The sequence below is a fragment of the Atractosteus spatula genome, chromosome 9 (assembly GCF_055471065.1).
Source record: "Atractosteus spatula isolate fAtrSpa1 chromosome 9, fAtrSpa1.hap1, whole genome shotgun sequence".
Classification (NCBI taxonomy): domain Eukaryota; kingdom Metazoa; phylum Chordata; class Actinopteri; order Semionotiformes; family Lepisosteidae; genus Atractosteus; species Atractosteus spatula.
In genome coordinates, this window is record NC_142714.1 from 22,245,318 (window position 1) to 22,271,461 (window position 26,144).

The window sequence follows — 26,144 nt, forward strand, 5'->3', positions numbered from 1 at the left end:
AGTTGATAAGCCCACCAGATAACATACAAACAAGGCAGGATACAAACAAGAAAAGGCCATGCAGCCTAACTTCACATCTTAATAAAGAACAATAATCTTTAATAAGCACCTGTGAATTACTTGTGTTCTTACTGGCCACAGGAAGAGATGCCAAAGAAATGGAGAAGGCGTTTCTTCAAGCATACTGGAACAGTTCAGGGGGGTGAGGCAAATTGTCATGGAGGAATTCAAATAATTTTAATTTGCACATGACATGTTTGTAGACTAACAGTGTTTTTTTTCCTTTGTGTTACAAATTGAACTCATTTCTCTAGCAATAAAAGACAGTTGTATGTTAAATTCTGTCATATGTTTTTAATCAAAAACCTTATTGGCATATTGGTAGTCTCAGAAGAATGCCCGCCAAATGTCAAAGTAAGCAACACCACCAAACCACTAAGATAACGACTGCTTGAGGGGACAGAAACTCCTAGTTCAGATAATCATTTATTTTCTCTCATAACACCAAAATTATATGACTTTTATGTCTTGTTATAATAACAGCCCTGAGGCTGTGGTTGCAGGTGCATATTGACATGGATCTGTTTTTGTCTGGGTTCCACATGCAACCAGCTCATTGTGTTTCCTGCTTTGCACAGAAGTACACAGCACTGTCAGCAGACTTCAGCTCCTGCACAGTCAGGTACAAAGATGAATCTTTCCGTTCTGATGAGAATCTTCCTTCAAACTGGCCCCATTGTTTTCAGTTGAACATAATAATGCACTATGAGCTCCAGATGTTGTCCAGGCAGCTGACGGTACCAGTACATTCCATTGTAACTAGTGCCTTTCTGAGAGCAGCAAAGAGTCACATTGTGTCCTTCTTCAATCATGACATTGGGAGACTGGTCAACTGCTAGACCTGATGAGGAAAAACACAGTTTCAGAACATGACCTGAAATTATTTGGAGCACTTTCCTTTCTACATAGAATTAGTCCAGCATAAAATTTTGCATAAACTGCTGGACAGTCTATAAATGGTATTTGGAAATATTTAAGCATTGCAGCTAAAGTATCAACCAGCATTTCACTGTGCCCTGGAAGAAAAGCTTTAGTTCCAACAATTTGAAATGGAAAGGCAGTCAGATGAACAGGAGTAGAGCTGTGTGTGGAGCTGGCAGTCACAGCAATCGGAACAGCTGTACCTAAAGGGATCAGCAGGAGAAGAGCAGTGAGAGACATATTCCTCAGAGGAGAGGAGTGAAGTTCTCATCAACATCTAGGGGGACAGCAGTTGCTGCAGCCTGTTGCAAGCTCGGTTCAGGAAGTGATGCAGCAGAGTGATCTGTGAGGTAATGAACAGCGACAGAACTGGGGGAATAGAAAGGGGAATGATGTAAAACTGTCCAGTTTCATGAGTACTTAACGTTGCATTTCTATTACTTTACTGACAGGTTCATGGTGCTAAGAAAAACATCTAAATGTAGACATCAACATTTGTAAATCAAGATATTATAGTACAACATCTAGGTGTTAACAGTTTTGGAAGAAATTCTTTTACTTTACTTTAACTGCCCTGTTTCTTTTAGGTAATAACAGGTTTTTGTCATTCTCTGGACATTTTGTATTGTATTAATGCTGCTCAAGTATTCACTATTTCTTGTGTTGTAGCTCCCCCTATTGCAGTAAAATGCAGTAGACAAGACAAGGAGGAGTTTTTGACAAGCTGTGCAGCAGCTCTGGATCACTGTGTTGGCTAACTGCACAGAAGTATGTGGCGCTGTCTCCTGGCTCCAGATTCTTCACTGAGAAAGATCCTGTTTGAGCTGCAGGCTTTTTAACATCATATTTATCTTTACTGAATTCTCCAAAGTCAGGGTCACCACCAACAACAGAGTAGACAATGAGCTGAGTTCTCTCTCCTGGGAGCTGACGGAACCAGTACATAGTATTATACTCAACACCCTCCTTGTGTCCACAGTGTATCTCTGTAGATTCTCCTGTATTGTTCCATAGAATGGTGGGGGTCTGGGAGACATTGATCCTCTTACAGTAACCTGCCAAAAAATAAAAAAGGGGTTAAACATTTGGAATGGAAAAACTGAAAAATGTCTCTGGAGCCCAATGGAGGCAGCAGCTGTTTTATTGGATTAGATTAAACATGTTGTGTTAGTGGAGACAGTGTACACTATAAGACTGTATCATGTTAAGCAGTTTCCCATTGAAATATTAAAATGTACTGTACATTAACAGATATATTAATAAAGACAGATTTTTCCTTCATATTTGTGCAACCTTGCTCCAAATATTTAGAGATTGTTTCAAATCAGACACAGATAACAGACAAAAATCAGGTTACTTGTTAAAATGTGTAAGAGGAGGAAAAAGGTCACAGATTGCCTCATCTCTCTTGAGTCACAGTCTTGTGCTTCAGTCCACTGACACAGAAGAACTTTTTGAGAGTTCTCAGAGCATCCTGGTTCAAAAACAGGAAATGACATTTCAATGAGCAGTGTAAAAATCATCAGAACAAAATTACATACAAGAGGACAGCTACAAATGTGCAGTGCCTTTCAAAAGTGTTTCAGCTTTATCCCTGAGTTGTTTTGAAAGCTTCAAAATCCTCATGTTTGAATTTTTGCTTTAAATTCACAATGTGACTGAGGAACCTTACAGGGGCAGGTGTATATATTCTGATCTATTATGAACTATAATTTTTGCACATAGAGGGTAATCAACTAATTGTGTGACTTGTAAAATAGGAAACCAAAATTTGTCATCCTGAACTCATTTAGATTTGCTATTGCAAATGGGGTGCATACTAATGCAATAAACATATTTCAGTTTTTCATTTGTCTTTGTAATTTTTGGTTGAAATTTAACTCTTTTCACCCGAACAACTGTTCATTTTGAGCTTGCACATTAAATAATTATTTATTAATATTATTCCCATTAAAAATGTGTATAATTGTTTCATTTGTAATTCAACAAAATGAGATATCATTGGAAGAGCTGAATATTTCTGCAAGCTGCAGAAGAATCTTGGAAAGCTGTTACTTTGTTAATGTAACCATGTGCCAAACATTTTTAGACCTACTATTTTCTGAAGCATCTGCCAAGGTTGTAGTCTACTGGGTACTGAGTATTTCTTGTGCTGTATTTAACTCCTCTCGCCCAGCCCCCAGGCCCATAGCAGAGAGAACTTTCTGATGGTATTCAATGGCCAAGGACTCACTCATGAACTATGCTTTACCAAGGCAGCTCTTCATAGCTGCACAGAAATACTAAACATGCCACTGTGTCAAGGATCAAAGATTATTTTTTTCTTCTCCAGAACAAATTTATTTTGAGGTTTGTCTTCAAGGTTTCAGCATTCAAATTAAGATATTCCATTAGTATAAAACTAATGGATGTTTACCAGTACGTGGTGCAGTTTATTTGTCCATAATAAAAGCAGGAGTAGACAGTTGAATACTGTTGCTGTCTGAGGGACCTGGAGATAATTTTCATTAAGCCTCTTAGAATAATTGTTGTGCAACTCTTTGAATCTCCCTCTCAGCCTTATTTGGCCTTACCTCTGACCCAGTGCAGACACATGGTGACCGCAATGAAACCTCTTGCCATCTTGACCGGAGAGTGAAAAGCAGCACAGCAGCCCTGACCTGGACAGAGGACCGTGAATGGGAGGGGAGACAAAAAGTGACGTCACAGCAGGTGAGAATGTCAAAATCAACCAGTCAGCATAGAGCAGTGTCTCAGACTGGATAGTGTTCTGACAGACACAGCTTATATTTCCCAACACCCTCAGTGTATACACTGTGTATCTCTTCACATAGATACACTGGTACACTAGTGTTCCTCGAACTCCCTCATTTGTCAACAATAGCCTTTGCTTCTAAGGCTCTTCAGTTTTTAGCTTGATACAAAACATTCTTCCTAGGTTCTCCCACAATAGAGATATTGTGACTGCTACCCATGTCATTTTGGAGATTTTTCTTTTTGCTTGGTCACAGGACAGGAATCTGATTTGCTAACTGTTGCAATTGGAGTTAATTTAAGTTCATATTTTAGGTTTCCGCTATTTCTGGAGTTGTATCTCCCTCTATAGGACAATTGTTTCATTACATCCCTGCGGTGAAATGCGGTAGGGCAGGAGGAGTTTTTGACAAGCTGTGCAGCAGCTCTGCTTCACTGTGTTTCCCAGCTACACAGAAGTATGTGGCAGTGTCTCCTGGTTCCAGATTCTTCACTGAGAAAGATCCCTTTTGAGCTTCAGACTTTATAACTTCATATTTCTCTTTCCTGAACTCTCCAAAGTCAGGGTCACCACCAACAACAGAGTAGACAATGAGCTGAGTTCTCTCTCCTGGACGCTGACGGAACCAGTACATAGCAGTGTAGGTGATGTCCAGCTTGTGTTCACAGTGCATCTCTGCAGACTCCCCTGATTTTTTCCAGAGGATTGGGGTCTGCAAAACTTTATTTACCTCACAGTTACCTGCTAAAACAATAACAAAGCAGATCAATTCTACCTTAGCCCATTTTCAGAAGTACAGATAGGGCACACTAAAGGTAAGGTTATTTGTAAATCTCAAATTATTGTCATACAATAACAAAATTCATTTTGTTTAAATAAAATAAAATTTAGATATTAAATAAATTCAACATATAACAAGGTTGCAGTTATATCATATTACAATGAAATTCAAACATAGGCTTACTTTTTAAAATGTGTAAGAGAAGAAACAAATTCAGAAACCATCTCATCTCTCCTGGTCTCAGTCTCAGTGACACAGAAGAAAGTTTACAGAGTCTGCCACTGGTTGTATTATGATTAGCAGGAACTCCGTGCAGGAAATGACATGGTCAGAGATACTCTAGGCATCAAATTAAAAGTTCCAAGAATCATAAATAAAGGTCTACAAGAACATTTGGAAAATGAATGGTGATATATCTTCAGAACCTAATGCTTATTTTAAAAAGATTGATGCAAGTGTATTTGAGCTCTATTTAAAGAATTTTAGACACTTTCTTAAAGATCTGTTTCCTAAGACCAATAATGAATGTTAAAGATATCTTGTGTTTGATCACCTCCTATAGGTCTGTAGGTCTGTAGGTCTGTACTGACAAATGCTTTTAAAAGTTGTTTTATATTTTAAATGTGTCATCTGTGTAGCCACCTTGACACTTTTAGTGGGGCCCCCATGGTTGTTTTTGCATGCTAGGTGTTATGGGGGTCCACATTAGCAGGCTTTTGCTTCTCTAAGAGGCTCTCACAAAGCTTTCACAGCATTCCTTATCCCATTCTCAGATTGTACTCAGGCATGTGGGTCAAAAAGCAGTCTGTTGGTCTACAAACCAGTCAAGTGTGTAACACTAGTCATCACTGAAATCTCCAAACACAGGCTCACCACTAGCAAGAGAATAAACTCCCAGTCCTGGGTGTGACTGGACCAATACTGCAACAGACAACCTGCTACAGGAGAAAGGATTACGTGAGACTTAAGAAACATCTCAAACCACTGCAAATAATTGATATCTTGTGAAGAGGCCTAATCTGCTGCTCCTTGTGAATGACAGGGTGAGACTACACAACACTCAGGCCACAAAAGGAAAAACCAGAAAGATGGCCTTAATCTGGAAATAGAAGTCACTGTCAGAACAGTCCAACACCTGAACTCTCAGACAGTTTTAAGATTAATAGAATAACCCAAATCTTTGAAGTAGTAGCATCTTTTTATTTGTTGTTAATTATTACCTGAATAAATGCCAAAAGCATGAGGCAGGATTATCACTCTCTATTAAAGGGTCCATTTCATTGGCAAGTTTTAAAGTTGTACCTAAGGTCGGAAAGTCTTTTAGTGATAGTTAGGAGATGTTTAAACAATGCCATTATTTTCACTGTTGCAGAATATTCAATTCAATTCAATTCAACTTTATTGTCATTATACTTACACAGGTGCATAGTATAATGAAAAGTGTTTCTTATTAGTCACTCAGGTGCAGTATATAAATAGGACAGAAGATAAGACAATAGACAGTAACACAATAACAATAACAGTAATGTGTAATAACATAACATGTAATCAAAACTGTGCAAAATCCACAAAAAGAGAAAATATAACAGGACAAAAACAGTGCAAGGTAATTTGGGGAACAGTGCAAAATAGTATGGTGATTAATAAATATTACAACTAATACAGTTTTACTGAGGGGAGAGTACAATTTCAGCTTACATGTCATGTGTGTAGTGGTGTTGGAGTACAGTCCTTGTGGGTATAGGAAGAAGTTAGGAGAGATCATAGTTACAATCAATGTTACGATAGCTAGTGCTGTTACACTTTCTGAAGTCCCACAGAGACAAAATGCTTTGAGGCAGGGGGAGAGCTGATGTGTTCTACTGATCTCTTTGGTGAGGCTGTGGCTCAGAAGGGTTTTTGTAAAGGAAAGAGATGATCTGCAGCACTGTGTATACTAGCTGCACAGAAATATACACCACTGTCTGCAGCTGTTATGGAGGAAATCTCTAAAGCGCCTTTGTTTCTTCCATCTCCTGTTAACGTGATTTTGTCTTTAAACTCATCTTCAGGGTTAGGGAAGTTCATATTAAGATATCCAAGGTGTCTGAAATCTCCTTTTGCATTTTGTTGGTACCAGTACATGCGGTCATAGCTGTTGATGTTGTGGCTGCAGCTGAGTTTAGCAGTTCTATTGAGTTTTGTAATGAACAGTGCAGGAGGATCCTGGTGAACACTGTTACTGTCTGAGAGACCTGTGGACAGAGAGAACAAGTAACCCAAGTTATAGCAGCACATAAGCAAAGGAAAGAGATGGGTAAAGTATGTTAATCCTGATTGAAGTATTGTACACATACCTATGAGCCAGTGCAGTAAGACAGTGACCCCAGTGAAAACTCTGAGCATCTTGACTCCTCAGTGCTGGAGAGAGAAGAGCAGCACAGTAGCCCTGACCTGGACTGAGGGCTCTGAGTGGGAGGTGGGGCAGGAAGTGACAGAGCAGCCAGCCGACAACCGTTTTTCATCACAACTTATTAGATTCCCTCTGCATTCTGTCAGAAAAGTTCCCGTTACTTCCTGACATGTTCTGGTGCCTTTGAAATTTTTGTTTCCAACACTAGAATGTAAAGTTGGTCTCCTGTGAAACAAAACAAAAATGAAATTCTATTAAAAGTTTGGTATGCTTAAAAATATTGTATTATTGATACAGATGTGATTGTATACTGTTTAAAAAGCTGTGTCATGCCACTATACTAAAGGATTTTAGTTTTTTCTGGTAATGAAAAACATATCCATTTGAATATGATGAACAGTAAACTTGTTAGCCCAGAAAATTTCTTCTTGTTTAGTATCACTTTATTCTTCAAAAGGAACAACGCAGGGGAATGTGGAAAGTTCAGGAGGTGTTTTGGAGAGGTCATGACACAATAGTGAAGCTTCCAGTCACAGATGTGGGTTTACCTTAGAAAATGTCTTAAATATGCAGGTAGTGAAGCAGGCAGACAGTGCAACAAAAGAAAAAGAAAAAGAAAGTGTCTTGCATCCAAACAGTATTTTAGATTTGAAAGGAGGTGCTGCCACTGACACCTGAAGCTCATCAGCTGAAGCTGGAGTTTAAACTTCAGTGGTCAAGTGCTCATTGAGTCAGGCAGCTCTTGACCGCTCTTGACTGCTCTCGTTGCTCTAACTACAATTCCTGTGCATTGAATACTTCCAGCTCAGCTCCATCCTTAGCGATTTTCTCAGTGCTGCCTGGTGGTCTCCCACAGGGGACATCTGAATGGTCTCCTTAGTCTCTGGGGGGAGTCTGCTACAGCTCTGCTGTAATTGTCATGCGAAATACCCAAGAGTGTACAAGAAAAGAAGTTTAGCAGCACCACCATTAGACGGACAGCTAGATGTCAGAGACCAGAACTCACCTATTCTAAATACCTGTCACAGTAATGGTGTAACTGAGATGTTGAAGTTAACACTTAATACCATTATAGGCCACAGTCCTTTATTTGACTCTGGAACATATGAATTGAGTTATTAGTACAGTCAAAATCGTTTAAAAAAAAACTCAGAAGAAAAAATGTTCCTTTCCACTGTTTAACTGTTTAAAAGACTTGAGCAGATTTTTACCACTCAGCGTTTGGGTCTTTCACCATTCCTTGTGTTGTAGCCTCCCCAACAGGACAATATGAGTTACTATACTCTTGACAGCAAACAGTAGAGAGTTCAGTAGAGCAGGAGGAGTTTTTGACAAGCTGTGCAGCAGCTCTGCATCACTGTGTTTGCCAGCTGCACAGAAATATGTGGCACTGTCTCCTGGTTCCAGATTCTTCACTGAGAAAGATCCCTTTTGAGCTTCAGGCTTTTTAACGTCATATTTCTCTTTACTGAGCTGTCCAAAGTCAGGGTCAATACCAACAGCAGAGTAGACAATGAGCTGAATTCTCTCTCCTGGGAGCTGACGGAACCAGTACATAGCATTGTAGTTAACACCCCCTTGGTGTTCACAGCGTATCGATACTGACTCTCCTGTATTGTTCCAGAGAATGAGTGGGGTCTGGGAGACATGGAATTCTTGACAACGAGCAGCTGAAAGAGAATAAAAGACCTAATGTGAGAAGATTAATAAAAACTCCCTGATATTGCTTCCCTTGCAAAAATTTAAAGAACTAGTACTTATATTCTAAGCCAGAAAACAATTTAAACAATCCATTTAAGAACATAGATTTCTTTTCAACCAAAAATACGTGTTCAAACATTTTTAAGTCAATGCTGTTTTAACTATTTTAGAAGATTGCTTGTTCCACAAAACAAAAGTGTATACGTTCTCTTAAAAACTGAAGAACAAATAAAAGTCAGCAAGTTTACTTGTTATAATGTGTAAGAGAAGAAGAGAAGCCAGAGAATATCTCATCTCTCCTATGAAGTCCAGCGACTTATTCTACTGACACAGACAATGAGCACCTTTAGAGTCAACCAGTTTCTTCTTTCTGATCGGTAGGTGCTCTGTACAGGAAGTGACACAGACAGTATGTCAAAGAAGGAGGATGTCAGGGAGTAAGGGAGTGGGATGTTTAATTGATAATATGCTCACTGTATCAAAAACTGCAAGAACCTAAAACAAGTTGCAAAACAGGAGAAGACCATTCAACTCAGTAAATATACTACAGGGCTGAGTCCTGCATCTATTTCTATAAAGTGGTCAGGAAATCACTTTCCCATATTCACAAGATATACCAATGACTGCAGAAATTGAGTTTATAACGAAAGTTAGGGAGGGATGACAACCAAGTTCAGTCAGACTCGGCTGTCAGTAATTAGCAAGCATTCCTAATGTCATTGCCTCACCTATAACACTGTAAATACTGTACATGATTCCCTTCTCTCCCTCGCATACATTTTTTGCCTCCCACCCACCCCATCTCCACCTCTGCAGCTGCCCCTTGGTCACTCCTCACTCTGCATGGGGGTCCTACTGTATGGCCAGGAGGTTAGCCTTCAGCCATGTGTGTTTGACTACACACTCCATACTCCTTTCAGGACACTTTATTCTTGGGTGTTGTTTTTTCTAATGAATTGAACATGGGATTTCTTCAAAAAGTCTTTTGAAGATCCATATTAATTGGGGAGGGAAAATAAAAGTTATTGGACACCAAGGGGATGGTTACTTGTGTCTGTATCTGCTCTGTCTGTAGAATGTTTTCCCCCATTATATTATACTGTATATCAAACCAAGTCTGCAACAACTAAATGTGTCATGCAGTCAGCCCTGTAACAGCTAGTATCAAGGAATATAGAGTATAGAGTGTTGCCAATTTAAGTGTGGCTGCAGTCAATTACAACAACACCACTGACTGACATCAGTCAGAAACATGATTTTTTAAAACTGTCAGACAGCAGCTGGTTTGAGGGAAGAAAATGGATCTTGGATATAGTAAAAAGGTTTTAATTCTGATAACTAAAAATCACATGTGGTGTTCTTCACATTTGGAAAGATAAAAATAACTCTGTAGATGGTGCTACATGTGCAAAAATACAGTCTGACATTGATCTGTTTTTGTCTGGGCTCCACATGCAGCCAGCTCACTGTGCCTCCTGCTTTGCACAGAAGTACACAGCACTGTCAGCAGACTTCAGCTCCCACACAGTCAGGTACAAAGATGAATCTTTCCGCTCTGAAGAGAACCTTCCTTCAAATTTTTTTTCCATTGATTCCTTGTCATAATAGTAATATACTATGAGCTCCAGATGTTGTCCAGGCAGCTGGCGGTACCAGTACATTCCCCTGTAGCTGGTGCCTTTCTGAGAGCAGTACAGAGTCACATTGTGTCCTTCTTCAATCATGACATTGGGAGACTGGTCAACTGCTAGAGCTGAAAAGGCAAAACACAGTTTCAGAACATGACTTGAAAGTAGCACTTTCCTTCCTACATAGAATTAGTCCAGCAGAAAACATAAACTGCTGGACAGTCCACAAATGGTATTTGGAAATATTTTAGCATTGCAGTTACAGTATCAACCAGCATTTCACTGTGCCCTGGAAGAAAAACTTTAGTTCCAACGATTCGAAATGGAAAGGCAGTCAGATGGACAGGAGCAGAGCTGTTTGTGGAGCTGGTAGTCACAGCGATCGGAACAGCTGTACCTAAAGGGATCAGCAGGAGAAGAGCAGTGAGAGACATATTCCTCAGAGGAGAGGAGTGAAGTTCTCATCAACATCTAGGGGGACAGCAGCTGCTGCAGCCTGTTGCAGGCTCTGTTCAGGAAGTGATGTAGCATAGTGATCTGTGAGGTAATGAACAGCGACAGAACTGGTGGAATAGAAAGGGGAATGATGTAAAACTGTCCAGTTTCATGAGTACTTAACGTTGCATTTCTATTACTTTACTGACAGGTTCATGGTGCTAAGAAAAACATCTAAATGTAGACATCAACATTTGTAAATCAAGATATTATAGTACAACATCTAGGTGTTAACAGTTTTGGAAGAAATTCATTTACTTTACTTTAACTGCCCTGTTTCTTTTAGGTAATAACAGGTTTTTGTTATTCTCTGGACATTTTGTATTGTATTAATGCTGCTCAAGTATTCACTATTTCTTGTGTTGTAGCTCCCCCTATTGCAGTAAAATGCAGTAGACAAGACAAGGAGGAGTTTTTGACAAGCTGTGCAGCAGCTCTGGATCACTGTGTTGGCTAACTGCACAGAAGTATGTGGCGCTGTCTTCTGGCTCCAGATTCTTCACTGAGAAAGATCCTGTTTGAGCTGCAGGCTTTTTAACATCATATTTATCTTTACTGAATTCTCCAAAGTCAGGGTCACCACCAACAACAGAGTAGACAATGAGCTGAATTCTCTCTCCAGGAAGCTGACGGAACCAGTACATAGCATTGTAGCTGATGTCCAGCTTGTGTTCACAGTGCATCTCTGCAGACCCCCCTGGTTTTCTCCAGAGGATTGGGGTCTGCAAAACTTTACTCACCTCACAGTGACCTGCTAAAACAATAACAATGGAGATTAACTCTAAAGGAGCCCTGTAGCCTTATGTTATGAATTGAATTTACTTATTAAGCATTATCAGAACTACATATAGTGCACATTAAAGGTAAGTTTATTTGGATATCACAAATTAGTGTTATATATTCATTAAGATTAAATTTGTACTGATGATACAAAATATTGAAATTAAATAAATGTTTTAGACTCTTCTACGTATAACAAGGTTGCAGTTATACAGTATTAGATTGGATCAAAATACAAACATAGGCTTACTTGTTAAAATGTGTAAGAGAAGAAACAAATTCAGAAACCATCTCATCTCTCCTGGTCCCAGTCCACTGACACAAAAGAAAGTTTACAGAGTCTGCCACTGGTTGTATTATGATTAGCAGGAACTCCGTGCAGGAAATGACATGGTCAGAGATACTCTAGGCATCAAATTAAAAGTTCCAAGAATCATAAATAAAGGTCTACAGGTACATTTAGAAAAGGAAATACATTTTTTTTATATCTTGTGTTCTATCACTCCCTGCAGGATAGGTCATTTTTACGTCATTACACCTGGGACTCATAATGTCGTGGAGTTTTCAACTCAGTGCTATACTGTAACTCTGCAACACCTTCAATCTGCTCAGAAATACTTTACATGACATAATGTTGTGGCTCCAGCTTCATACTCTAAAAATAACACCCGTACTGAGAAAATATTTTTTTTCTTTAAATGTTTCATCATGGTGGCTACCTTGACATTTTTAGTGGGGTCCCCCAGGTCATTTTCACAGTCCCTAGGTGTTAAGGGGGTCAACATTAACATACTTATGCTTTTGCTTCTCTGAGAGGCTCTCATAAAGTTTTCTTGGCAGTCTTTATCCCATTCTGAGTTCCCATACAGATTGTACTTGGGCATGTGGGTTAAAAAGCAATCGTAGCCATTGCAGTTAATTATTTCCTGACCAAATGCCAAAAGTATGAGGCAGGATTATCACACTGTATTAAAGGGTCCATTTTACAGGTAGCTTTTAAAGTTGTACTTACTGTAAGTTGTACAGTCGTTTAGTGACAGATACAGTAGGAGAAATTTAAGCAATGCGATCTTTTTCACTCTTGCAAAATATCAATGTTGCAACAACAGCTATTGGTGTTACACTTTCTGAAGTCTCACATAATGCTTTGAGGCAGGTGGAGAGCTGATGTGTTCTACTGATGTCTCTGGTGAGGCTGTGGCTCAGAAGGGTTTTTGTAAAGGAACGAGATGATCTGCAGCACTGTGTATACTAGCTGCACAGAAATATACACTGCTGTCAGCAGCTGTTATTGAGGAAATCTCTAAAATGCCTTTGTTTCTTCCATCTCCTGTTAAGGTGATTTTGTCTTTAAACTCATCTTCAGGATAAGGGTTGTTCAGATTAAGATATCCAAGGTATTTAAAAGCTCCTTTTGCATTTTGCTGGTACCAGTACATGCGTTCATAGCTTTTTATATTGTGGCTGCAGCTGAGCTTAGCAGTTTTATTGTGTTTTGTAATGAACAGAGCAGGAGGATCCTGGTAAACACTGTTACAGTCTGCCAGACCTGTGGACAGAGAGAACAAACAACCCAAGTTATAGCGGCACATAAGCAAAGGAAAGAGATGGGTAAAGTATGTTAATCCTGATTGAAGTATTGTACACATACCTATGAGCCAGTGCAGTAAGACAGTGACCCCAATGAAAACTCTGAGCATCTTGACTCCTCAGTGCTGGAGAGAGAAGAGCAGCACAGCATCCCTGATCTGGACTGTGGGCTCTGAGTGGGAGTGTGACAGGAAGTGACAGAGCAGCCAGCAGACAACAGTTTTTTCTCACCACTTTTTGGTTTCCTTCTGTATTCTGTCAGAAAATGCCCTGTTACTTACTGACATGTTATGATGTTTTTGTTATCTTTTATTCCAACACTAGAATGTAAAGGTGGTATCCTGCAAAACATAAAACAAAAATAAAATTCCATTAAGAGTGTAATAGGTTTCCTGTCCGCATGTTGGCAAATGGACCTGTGGCGATCGCTAACTCTGGTCAATACCGCTTCTTGTAGGGAGAAGATCAGCGACGGGATCTCTTGGGGATAATTACTCTCCTTAAAAAGCAGTGGTTGGAGTTGTAAAAAAAGAAAATGTATTTTCTTCTTTTGAGTGGGAAAAGGAAAGAGATATGAGCCTTAGCTATAGAGCTTGGACAAGGTTCTGCAACTAACTATTACATTCCCATGCAACTGTCAGATAGCTGAGTCCGATCCTTGGTCTGAGGATGTTCTCAGCAGATAGTTCGAGTTGAAAAACATCTACTATGGCACAAGAACAATTTGAATGATTTGTCGGTTTGAACAATTACTGCCCAGTGGCACTCACTTCAGTGGTCATGAAGTGCTTGGAAAGCCTTGTACTATCCTATATGAATTGCACTATCCCAGACTCCCTTGACTACCTTCAGTTTGCTTACCTCCTGAATAGGTCATTTGATGATGCCATATCTCTAGCGATACATACTGCGCTGGATCGGATGCTGTTTGCTGTTTATAGATTACAGCTCAGCCTTTAACACAATTGTACCCACCAAGCTGGTCCCAAAACTCAGGAATCTGGGCTTATGCAACTCTATCTGCAACTGGATATTGGATTTCCTGATGGGCAGACCTCAGGTGGTGAAAATTGGCAACAATATCTCCTTTACAGTGAGCCTAAACACTGGAGCTCCCCAAGGCTGCTGCTTCAGTCCTAGGTTGTACTCAATGAGTCCACATCCAGGAGTGAGGTGGAGAGTCTTACAAGATGGTGTCTTGACAACAATCTGGCCTTGAATGTCATCAAGACAAAAGAACACATTGTGGACTTCAGGAGACCCAGAGGGAGTCATGCCCCAATCAGCATCGATGGCGCAGCAGTGTAAAATGTCAGCTGCTTCAGGTTCCTCGGCCTGCAGATCTCCACTGATTTGGCTTGGTCTCACAACACTGTAAACAGTCTGAAAAAGGCTCCTGCACTTTCTGCGATGCTTAAAAAAATGCGGTATGGGGAAGCAGCTACTCATGAACTTTTACTGCAGCACCACAGAAAGTGTCTTTGCTAATGATATCACTGTGTGGTACAGCAATATTACCATGCATGACAGAGACACATTACAAAGGGTTATGGCAACAGCACAAAGGATTATAGGATGTGATTTACCATCAATCAGTGAGATTCACACCACTGCCGCAATGAAGCCTAATCCATCATTCAGGATCCCAATTATCCCAGCCACAAACTGTTCCCCCCACAGCACTCTGGCAAGCAGTACGCCACTATTAAAGCATGGACCACTAGGCCTAAGAACAGCTTCTCCCCTACTGCATTGCACATCCTGAACAGTTAGCTGCAATTCTTCAGATTCAAAGCACATCTGCACTATGTATTTTTTGCATGGTATACCATGTTTTTTCTTCACTACTACATATTGATTGTTCTATGGTTATTATTTATTATGTTTGCAATGTACTGTCTACATTGGAACAAGTCATAGGTTTATTCCATGCTGAAAAGAGAAGAGAGAAAACACAACATTTTGGCTGTGAAGCCTTCTTCAGGTGAATGGTCTCCTTAGTCTCTGGGGGAGTCTGCTACAGCTCTGCTGTAATGTTCATGTGAAATCCCCAAGAATGTACAAGAAAAGAAGTTTAGCAGAGCCACATCTGACAGGAGGCCAGAACTCACCTCCTCTGCGATACCTGTCACAACCACAGTGTAACTGAAATGTTTGAAGTTAACACTTAACACCACAAGAGGCTGTCTAAAAAAGCCTTGTGTGTCAATCACAAGGATGACCACTGCACAGATTATAATCATATTCATGTCTTCACCTATAACTTAACAGTGATTTTGTAGGTTAAAGGAGCCGATGTTTCCACAGCAAAATATTTTGGCCTTAAACTCAGTCTACAGTCCTTTCTTTGGCTCTGCAATGTAAGAATTGAACAATTATCATTACTGCCAAAGACATGTTTTTTATGGGACAGACCCCACAAGGAAAAGTGTTTAACTGTTTAAAAGATTTGAGCAAGTTAGTACCAATCAGTGTTTGGGTTTTTCACCATTCCTTGTGTTGTAGCCTCCCCTACAGATCAAGATGAGTTACTGTACTCTTGACAGCAAACAGTAGAGAGTTCATGAGAGCAAGAGGAGTTTTTGACAAGCTGTGCAGCAGCTCTGCATCACTGTGTTTGCCAGCTGCACAGAAATATGTGGCGCTGTCTCCTGGTTCCAGATTCTTCACTGTGAAAGATCCCTTTTGAGCTTCAGTCTTTTTAACATCATATTTCTCTGTACTGAATTCCCCAAAGTCAGGGTCAATACCAACAGCAGAGTAGACAATGAGCTGAATTCTCTCTCCTGGGAGCTGACGGAACCATTACATAGCATTGTAGCTAATACCCCCCTGGTGTTCACAGTGTATCGATACTGACTCTCCTGTATTGTTCCAGAGAATGAGTGGGGTCTGGGAGACATGGAGTTCTTGACAACGAGTAGCTGAAAGAGAATTAAAGAGCTAATGTGAGAAGAGAAATAAAAATTCCCTGATATTGCTTCCCTTGCAAAAATTTAAAGAACTAGTACTTATATTCTAAGCTAGAAAACCATTTAAACAATCCATTTAAGAACACAGATTTCTTCTCAACAATAACTGTGTTCCAATATTTGTCATTTAAAATAGTTTTTACTATTTTAGGAGATTGCTTGCTTCAAAAAAGAATTGTGTTACTTTTTCTTAAAAATTCAGAAACAAATAAAAGTCAGCAAGTTTACATGTTATAATGTGTAAGAGAAGAAGAGAAGCCAGAGAATATCTCATCTCTCCTATGAAGTCCTGAGGCTTATTCTACTGACACAGACAATGAGCACCTTCAGAGTCAACCGGTGTCTTCTTTCTGATCGGTAGGAGCTCTGTACAGGAAGTGACACAGCTAGTATGTCAAGGAATGAGGAAGTCATTAAGCTAGCGGGATATTTAAGTGATAATACAGTCACTGTATCAGAAACTGCAAAAACCGACAGTAAAACAAGTTACAAAATAGAGGAAGACCATTCCACTCAGTAAATCAAATGGTCAGGGAATCACTTACAAATACCCAGAAGACATGTCAAAGACTTCACAAATGAAATTTCTTCAAAAAGTCTTTTGAAGATCTGTTGCAATTAGGGAGGGAAATAACAGCTAGTATTAAAAAATATTCACAAAGTGTTGCTACTGTATATTGAGCTACAGCAACATCACTGATTGGCATCAGTCAGAAACATTAATTTTCAAAACCACTACACAGCACCTGGCTTGAGGGAAGGAAATACATCATGAATACAGTTAATTTCTTTTAATGCTGATAACAATAAAATTACATGTGGTTTCCCTCTCATTTGGAGTAAGAAATAACTTTGTAGCTGGTGTTGCAGGTGCAACAAAACAGTGATACTAACATTGATCTGTTTTTGTCTGGGCTTCACATGCAGCCAGCTCACTGTGCCTCCTGCTTTGCACAGAAGTACACATCACTGTCAGCAGACTCCAGCTCCCGCACAGTCAGGTACAAAGATTAATCTTTCCGCTCTGAAGAAAACCTTCCTTCAAATTTTTTTTCCATTGATTCCTTGTCATAATAGTAATATACTATGAGCTCCAGATGCTGTCCAGGCAGCTGGCGGTACCAGTACATTCCACTGTAGCTGGTGCCTTTCTGAGAGCAGTACAGAGTCACATTGTGTCCTTCTTCAATCATGACATTGGGAGACTGGTCAACTGCTAGAGCTGAAGGGAGAAACAAGACAGTCAATTAATTTCAGAACCTGGAGAATATCAGGGAATCTCATACTTATATGCAGTTAGCCCAGTCTAAAAGGTCCTACTGAAGACAACACTTGTGAAATATGAAATTATTTCTCTTTTCCAGCCAATAAGATGCATTTTCCTATGTCTTGAAAGCCAAACAGGCTGCTAAAAGCTTTTTGAAATACACTGTGCATTAGATTCCTCTCAAAAGAAATTACTAAATATGAAAGCTTGTAGCTGTATGTTTTTTGCACCCATTTCAAAGCAACAGAAAAAGAAAAAAACAAGACATAATTTTTAAAGCCCTCCTCTAAATGTCTCAAGTGCATTGCAGCCGAGTTAATTGAACATGGACGATCTTCTTGTTGAGTGATGGCCTGATTATAAGGTTTGTACCTAGAGGAATCAGGAGCAGGATGATGGCCAGAGCCATGCTCTTCAGTGGTGTACATGAAGAGAGCATCAACATCTAGAGGGACTGGAGCTGCCCCTACCTGTTTAGGGCTCTGTTCAGGAAGTGACTCATCCGGCTGATCTCTGACTGAGAGGTGAATGCTGGCTTAATTGTAGATGTCTTAAACTTGTTTAAATAGTCTACCATAAAAACACAAGTGTGTTTGCAAGCATTCACAGAAAGGGCATTCACATATCCTGCTCCAGTGGGTTTTTCATAGCCTGCTGGCCACCATATATTGTACTTTTCTCTTTGCAAAAAAAAAATACAGCTTACAATTCAAGAAAACAAATGCATTGTTAAACATGTCTTCGGTGTTGTATGGAATCCAGACCCCAAGCATCTTTTATTTATTGAGCTCCCCAGCAGCATTCTATACATCTCCCGAAGAAGGCTCCTCACAACCAAAAACATTGTGTTTCTTTTCTTCTCTTTTCAGCATGGAAACATTTACTTCTTCGTTGTCTCTTTCTCTCCCCCATGTACAGTAAGTGAGGCAGTGCTTTCTTTGTCTGAATACTTTTGGCACATATATATTCCACATGGTTAATTCCTGTCATGGAAACATTCACACTCTCCTTAAGGGGAATCTGGGTAGTGTCCTGTCTAAAATAAGTCTACACAACATGTATAGAATATATGAACAACAACGAGAATATATGAACCATTAATATACATTCAGTTTATTAGTTTATTATTGTTAGTTTATTCAGTTTAAAATGTTGTTTTTGGGAAAGGGTTTTTGTGCAAGGTCCTATGTTGGGAATTTACCATTTCTTGTATTCTCTCGCCCCCTGTAGGACAGAGAACAGCAGCACAACAGCTGAGCTGAGAGCTCTGAATGCGTTTTTTTATTTAACATGTTCATCTAATCAGCACAGGAAGATGTAGTTACACACTTTCTTTCTACTTAGCAGGGTGAAATGCAGGAAGGCTGCAATGTTGCTTTTCATCATTTTCATCATGATTCCTGCAGATAGTGCTACTGCACTGTGCTGTGCACTCCTCCCCTTGCTGTTAAACTCCAGTATTCCATGCATTCAGAGAGCTGTCACATCTCACAGCTACTGTAAAGCATTCAGCAGCTGCTTCATACTGTATGTATGTGCACTCCATGTCTGGGTGTACCCTGCAATTGAAAGTACTCCCTGCAACTCTGCTGAGAATGTATGGCATGCAGTCCATGCATTGGTGCACCTTGGTGTAGCCTCAGTTGGTGTACTCTCTGTGTTTCTTTGAGCTTCATGACCCATGTACGTCTTGCATTGGTCATGCACTCAGCATCCCAGTTCTGGGAAATTCAGTATCCTGGTGTTCTTCTGTCCTACGAACTTTACTCACTTGCATGCTGCATTATGTTATATTGGGTCAGTGCTCTTCAGTTAAGTGCTGTCCATGCTCTAGATTCTAGAGTCTAGAACTTGTGGTGCCAATCATACATTGCACTCCTTTAACCACGGCTTCCTCAATTTCTGCAAAACATGTGCCAGTACCGTTCATTACCACCCAATGCTGTGAAATTATCCCTAGATCATCCAAAAGAGGATGGCTATGGCTTGTCTTAGATCCGTTACCACTCCAGTACTACAATAAAAGAATTTTGCTACGAACTGGATTATCTGAGAAGTCCTTGAGAGAATTTATGTACAAGCATATCAAAAAGAAAAGGGAGGCCTACTCTATTTCAACAAGCATAAGAATATGCAGCAAGTAGCAAACAAATCATTCACTGGGTACTAGTAAATCTTCATTAAAGTGTCTTGCATTCTTCTTCTAAACAGCACCATATACAGTGCTGTATAGTACGAGTACAGTCTGTATATTGTACCAGGTGTAATACCATATGCTACATCATCTTGCTTCCCCAGTTCAAGAGAGTGCTTGACTTGTTAAAACTGTTAGATTATCAAATTTGATTTAAGCTAGAGATAATGTAAACTTCATCCCCAGCAATCAGTCAAGAAGACTGTTTGCTACATGTCACAACAGCCACAGATGCTCCAGATTCTTTCTGTGCCTCTCTCCAGCCAAGCTGACTGGAGTGGAGAGAGCTCTCCTGGAGATGAGTGTTTGAAAGTAGACACCTCCGTCTTTTTTAAAAGTTTATTTTTAGAGCTGCCAATTGGTAGAGATTGCTAGGGAAGTGGTGAGGGTTTGTGTGTGTGTGTGTGTTTTTTCGAGAGCCTGCATGGGCGTGTGTCTGAAGAAACTGGAAGCGAGCAGAAAGAAGGGGAAGTTAAGGGAAAAGATTGAGAAAAAGTTGTGTCGGTCATGCGTAAAAGAGAGGTCTGCAAGTGCAGAGCTTGGGACTGTCAAATTTATAAGGTGGGGGTGGAGGGCACAGACACGAAAGAATAAAATGAAATTTTAATTTTTCAGCCTGGCTTGAGTGGAACTTTCTGACAGACAGTTTTCTCCTTAGCGGTTGAAGCCGTTATCTGTTTTATATATATATACGGTATACGTACTTGCTCTTTTTTCTTTCACAACTCTGCTGTGGACTTCATACAAGCTGCCAGTTTTGTGGAGTTTGTTAAGAAGGAAAAATGGCGACAAAAACACCTGTTACCGTGGCAACCAGGACGACGGCCTCGCCAATGCCTCAGAAGAGTGCCTGCCCTTCGGGGACACCTGGTGGGATATACTCAGCCATCTTGAACCGAAACCACACTATCATCGATGCCAAGAGGCTCAAGAGCTTCTACGAGCTGCGTGACAAGTACGTGAAAAAGAAGGTGCTCTTTGAGGACCCCACTTTCAAAGCAGATGACTCCTCTTTGTTCTACAGTGGGACATACCCCATTAAATTTGAATGGAAACGTCCACCTGTGAGTATACAGCTCATACACTCTGTAGAGTCTGAACAGAAAACAATAAATAAGATAATTGTTTAGTTATAACAAAGCATACAAAAGTTTTGCAACAGAATTTTTAAATAAACATGAGAAGGCTGTATCAGTCATGTCAGGAGTAATCAAACGCCAGCTGCGTTGAAAATCTCCCATTCCATTGCAAGGCAATCAGCTGTTCTTGATATTGCTCCTTGCAGACATCAGTAGAGTGGACAGGAAAGGTAGACAGGAAAACATTTGTTGTCACTTTCTAAATTTTGGAATAATAATACAAATGCATGTGATAAATAATACATTTGAAACATGAAACGTGTTTATGTAACGAAAAGATCAAGCTAGAAGTCATCGACTAAATGCTGGGGAAAGGGTAACCACATTCGGGTCGCAAACAGCCGTTTTAAAAATTCTGTGATTCCATCCTTAGCGGCTGATTTCCACAAGGGGGCGCACCTGCTAGCAAGGTTCTGTGTTAGGAACCTGGTCATCACAACCTGCCTTTCGTACTTCTAACAGATTTTTTATATTATTCCTCTGAAAAACGTTATGGTGTCTATTCCCGTTTGTAATGAGTGATATTGTAAGGAGTGATTGTAAAGCTGGCTGACATCTCGGAGCAGTTGTACTGCTGCACAAAATGCATTTACTGCTTTAATATATAGAGTTTTGTGCTGACCTTTTGTGAATTCACACAGGTACGAAAATCGGACATGGGCGTAAGAAAGGTTACAAATGAGAGGAGACTGTGTCGGTTTGACTACAATATATTATGTTGCTTTCAGCGGTAGGTGTAGTCCTGCATACACTATCCCTGTTAGGATAGTTGAGTACAGAGTAGTGTCATCAGGAATGTTTTTAAAATGCTCAAACTGCTCAAAGTTTAGGCTGCAGAAATGCGTCTTGCATTTTGGCAACTGCCCACACTAGAATTGCTATGTTCTGTAAATTAACTTAATTGCATTATTCTTTTCAATAAATATTACTTTTCAGATATTGACATCCAACTTTGGCTCCTGTCAGTAGGATACTGTTTCGGGACTTTCTGGGGTATGCAGATTGTAATTAACTACTCGGACTCCTACTGTTACGGTCGTAAAACTTGCCCCGCTACGTGTTTCACTGTCCAGAGCTTCAGTGAAACATTTTCATTTTCCGAACACGTTTATCCACCACCGCTTTAAAGTTTTGTCCGTCCAAATGGAATGTGGTTTTAAGAGTTCATCCTAGAGCCTTTTCTTATCCTTTGTACTGTTAGGTCCATTTGAGGAAGGAACAAAGGACGATCGCCAAACAGTATAAATCGAGCCGAACCAGACTAACATTGAATGTAAACTAAATGAGGTACTCTGATATCATTTTGTAGTAACATCTCCCGAAAAAAAAACAACCGTTGAGCTACAATTTAGAAAATTAGTCACACAACAATAATGGAGACAGAAGCAGTTTTAGAAATATAATCAGTAAGCAACTTTTTTCTCCTTTGTTTTTTTTTTTAAATAAGAAACGTGTCTGTGAGCAGCTGCAAACGCGCCTGAGAAAAAAAGTACACCAAACTTAATTAAATTTAATAATGTATCGAATATAACATCTTAAAATATATTAAATGAACAGATACAGGGTAACTGAACTTCCAGTCCCCTTCCAAGTACGATTGCCACCTGGTCCAATAATGTCCAATAATTAGGATATCAAAGTTGGCCAGAAACGTGTACATTAAGTGATAATCCTTCCCTGAATTGAAGCGATCCATGCTTATTTACTGTGCAGGGGCTAAAATACAACACTCTTGACTTTTTAAAAATACTTTTTTTCAATTAAACTTTAATCTACCTATCATCTGCAGCTATTTTTATTTTAAAAAATGCCTTTTAATTGCCTATGCTGTTGTCCTAATTTGCCTCTTCCTGTTGATTATGTTATCGGATGTGCACTGTTTCTTTTACAGATTAATCTGTAAGTAGAACATATTTTATTCAAAAGTAGTCACAACTATTAAGATAATTGCAAAAAGTTCATGTCAAATAAAATTACTATGAAAAGTAAAGGATAATGGATCCATTTACACTTTAATTTGGTTCGGTTTCAGGGCAAATTTAAAATCCTGTTCAGTCTCAAAGTGTCCAAGAATCATGGGTGTCATTGGCAACCATATTTAGAAATTCAGTTGGGTAGCTGCGTCAGCTTGACACCTGAAGAAGGCTCCACGGCCAAAACGTTGTGTTTTCTTTCCTCCCTTTTCAGCATGGAATAAACCTATTACTTGTTCCATATTTAGAAATGAACTCGATACAGCTGAGCTAAAGTGAATGTGATGAACTAGCACATTGATGCGTTGTTTCAAACCAGGCAACCCCAATCAAGTTTACTTGCAATGAACCTACTGTAGTATGAATACACCTTCCACCTTCTATGAAACAGCTTCTATTGTTGAGATATACAGTAGTGTGGAGTATCTACACAGAAAACAGAGCATTTGATTGGAAGGAAGGTAGGAAGGAAGGTACAAGTACAGCAGAAGCAGTTTTGTCCACAGTAGTACTGTGTATTTTATTTTCCAGACTCCGGTGATCATTTTGGTATATTTTCTTCATTAGTGTTTGTTTATTTTGGTTTGAAACTCTCAATCCTGACTGAAAAACTTTACAATAACATTAAATGAAAATCATTTCACTTCTGTTTATTCCAAATAAGATTGCAATAGACACAGTTTGCATTCCACTCTTTCAAGCATCTTGCAGTTTTGTTCCAGGCACTCAGAATTAAAAGGGTGAAAGGGAGTTATACAAATGATACAGATCTCTAAGCTAAGGAAGAGAGAAAATTGCCACAAATGTGATCTTATTATTACCTTTTTTGTTGTTTTTTTTTGGGGGGGGGGGGGGGTTTCACGTCATGCAGATCTCTGTCAAAATCTATGCCACATGCCAACTTGATTACATATTTGTGCAGCATGCCTGCATCTGTGTTCAATTCTCCAAAACAAAAGCATGGCTGAACTCACAGCCCTGTTGCAGTAAAAGAGAGTTTGTCTCCATAGGATTAGCTCTTATAGTTGTACAGCGACTGCTCAACAGAGAGCTCCATTGAGGACAGGTTTAAAGGCCATGAATGCCTTCTGCTGAGGTAGGGTAATCCTCACACAGTTCTTTAACCCACCAAACCTGATGTTTAGCTGCTATTGTGTGTCTCAACATTGATGCTGGTAACAGTATAGCAGCCGTTGCTGACTGGGGAAAGGGGGTCCCAAAACTATTGTCCCCAAGCCAATGACAACGCAACAGCAGGAAGACTTTTTTGTACGCGCATGTCCATTATGGCAAGCAGATGACATCATTGAACTGTGGCCAATCAGAGATTAGCTGTTTGGATTTATGCCAGGGTTTTTAGGCTTGTTAATGTATAGTGGAAGTGGCAAAAGCCAGTTTTGAAAAAAAAAAGGTGAGATCATGCCCTACACGCCATCGGGTTATTTCTGCGACCGTCTAATCCGCGAGAGGGAGAGAAAGGATGGCGAAGGCTCCCTCAGCAAGCCTCTGCGCTTCTCGAGCCAGGACTTCTCCCTCCTGAAACAGGAGAGCTTGAGCAAAAAGGTGCTGTTCGAGGATGACTCTTTCCCAGCCACTGTGGAGTCCCTGGGCTACAAAGAGCTTGGGCACAAGTCCAATAAGGTCAAGAACATCATCTGGAAGAGGCCCAAGGTAGGACCTTACAGTTCTGGAGTGATGCTCTTGAGGAAACCTGTTGTGAGGGGAGAGGGACAGTGCAGTTCCATCAATCTAAGGAACCTTGCTGTGTAGCGAGGGAAAGTCAAAGAGTTCGCACAAGGTCTGCAAGGCACAGGATGAGAGCAGTGAAGGGAAAATGCTTCTCCTGGACTTTAACAAGGGTTTTCGAAAGAGAAGAAATAAACATGCTTTTCTGCAGGGTTGATGCAAATATATCTGTAGTGCTGTTTGAAGGCTGTGGTTGTATATAGTTTGTCTTTGAGCTGCTAGTAAATTAGACATTTCTCTTTTATAAGCTTGTCTCCAGCTGGCAAGAGGAATGTTTGATCCATGAAGTGCAGTCGTATAGCTAAACAGTCCCTGTGCAACATGAAATGAGTGACTTGATTCACAGAGCTAATTATTACTATAACCATTAATTGACCTTTTACCTTATAAGCAACTGGTTTTTATAATGAACATCTTACAGCAGCCTTTTCCTTGAAATGCATTAATTATGATTGTTATAATTATATACTGTGGTAGTAATAATACATTTTTCCAGTCCTGCATGTTTAGTATTACTGAAATTAACCACTGGTATACAACAGCCAATATGATTACCAAAAAAAAAACATTAGAAAAAATAACTGAAAATACGAGAAAGTAAGTTAAGTCCATTTCTGATGCCATTACAATGATTAGAAACTTAAATCAATTCCTCATGTGTTTCAAAGTAGAGAAGAAAATACAATGTATTATTTTCATGCTGTGTGAGCAGCTTCTGTTTGATGAAAGTCATTAACATTTCATGTGCATTATAGAAGTCCTTTTATGCTTTACATATACAGTTCTCATACGAACACACTGTCACACATTAAATTTGAGAAAAACTTCTTCAGCTGCAGCCAAACTTAAAAAATACAACATTTTCAAGGCCATTTATTTAGAAATTTTAAGAAAACATACCTTGATAGATTAGTAACTTCTTGTTGTGAAAAACACTGTCATGAAGATCCTACTCATGCTACAGTATATTGTTTAGATGAAATAAATCTCAAGTTTCAGCTTGTTCCAGGAAGGCACAAGCATCCTGTTTCTTGTAGTGGCTCTGCCTGCCATCTTCCTTCACAGACAGGCAGACAGGGAAGTTGTGGCGCTGTGGCTAACTGGCCAAAGGTCCAGCTGCAGTCAGCAAAGGTGCATCCTGACTCTGAACTACACATGCCAGGTCAGCCAGCAAAGCCAAGCCTGATGGACACTGCACGTAATGAGGTTTGAATCAGATAGATGGACCTCAAACTGCTGTAGCAAAGCACAGGAATCATCTTTCCCCACTGTGCTACAGAAATGGAGTGTTTTTTTTTCCCCAAGCCAACTCAAACTCAGAGAACTCAGAGGTTTAAACTGAAGTGAAACTAGGCACAGTTCCCCCCAGCAAACATTCAGTATTAGGATTCCTGAATTATTTTGAAATGGAAGTCCACAATGACTCACTATTTAGAAGCTGTGTGATCATGACATAAGTCTTGTAGACACCATCATAAGTCATTCTGGACTGTAGCACTAAGCTTTTATCCAAACTGACTTTTATTTCCCTCTGTTTATACAGCTATGCATTTAAATAGAACATTTTAGGTAAAGAACCTTGCTCAAGAGTATAAGAGCAGTGTCTCACCAGGGCTTAGAACCTTAAACACTGCTCCACCTTTATAGTTGGTGGTGGATGCATCCTTCTTTCTGAAAAATGTCTATTATTATGCAAGGGTGTCATTTGGAGGAACAATATTGCTACATTATGTAATTTTTATGCAACCTC

General features: G+C 39.7%; 1 protein-coding gene across 1 annotated transcript in view; it reads left to right on the plus strand.

Annotated features, from left to right (window-relative positions):
- Positions 1–19,968: 19,968 nt before the first annotated feature.
- Positions 19,969–26,144, plus strand: part of LOC148828413 (calpain-3-like) — a 46,992-nt gene continuing 40,816 nt past the window's right edge. The window contains exon 1 of the mRNA XM_088925573.1: positions 19,969–20,600. Coding sequence (XP_088781699.1) covers positions 20,319–20,600 — 282 coding nt within the window. The 5' untranslated portion in view covers positions 19,969–20,318. The remainder of the gene's footprint in view (positions 20,601–26,144) is intronic.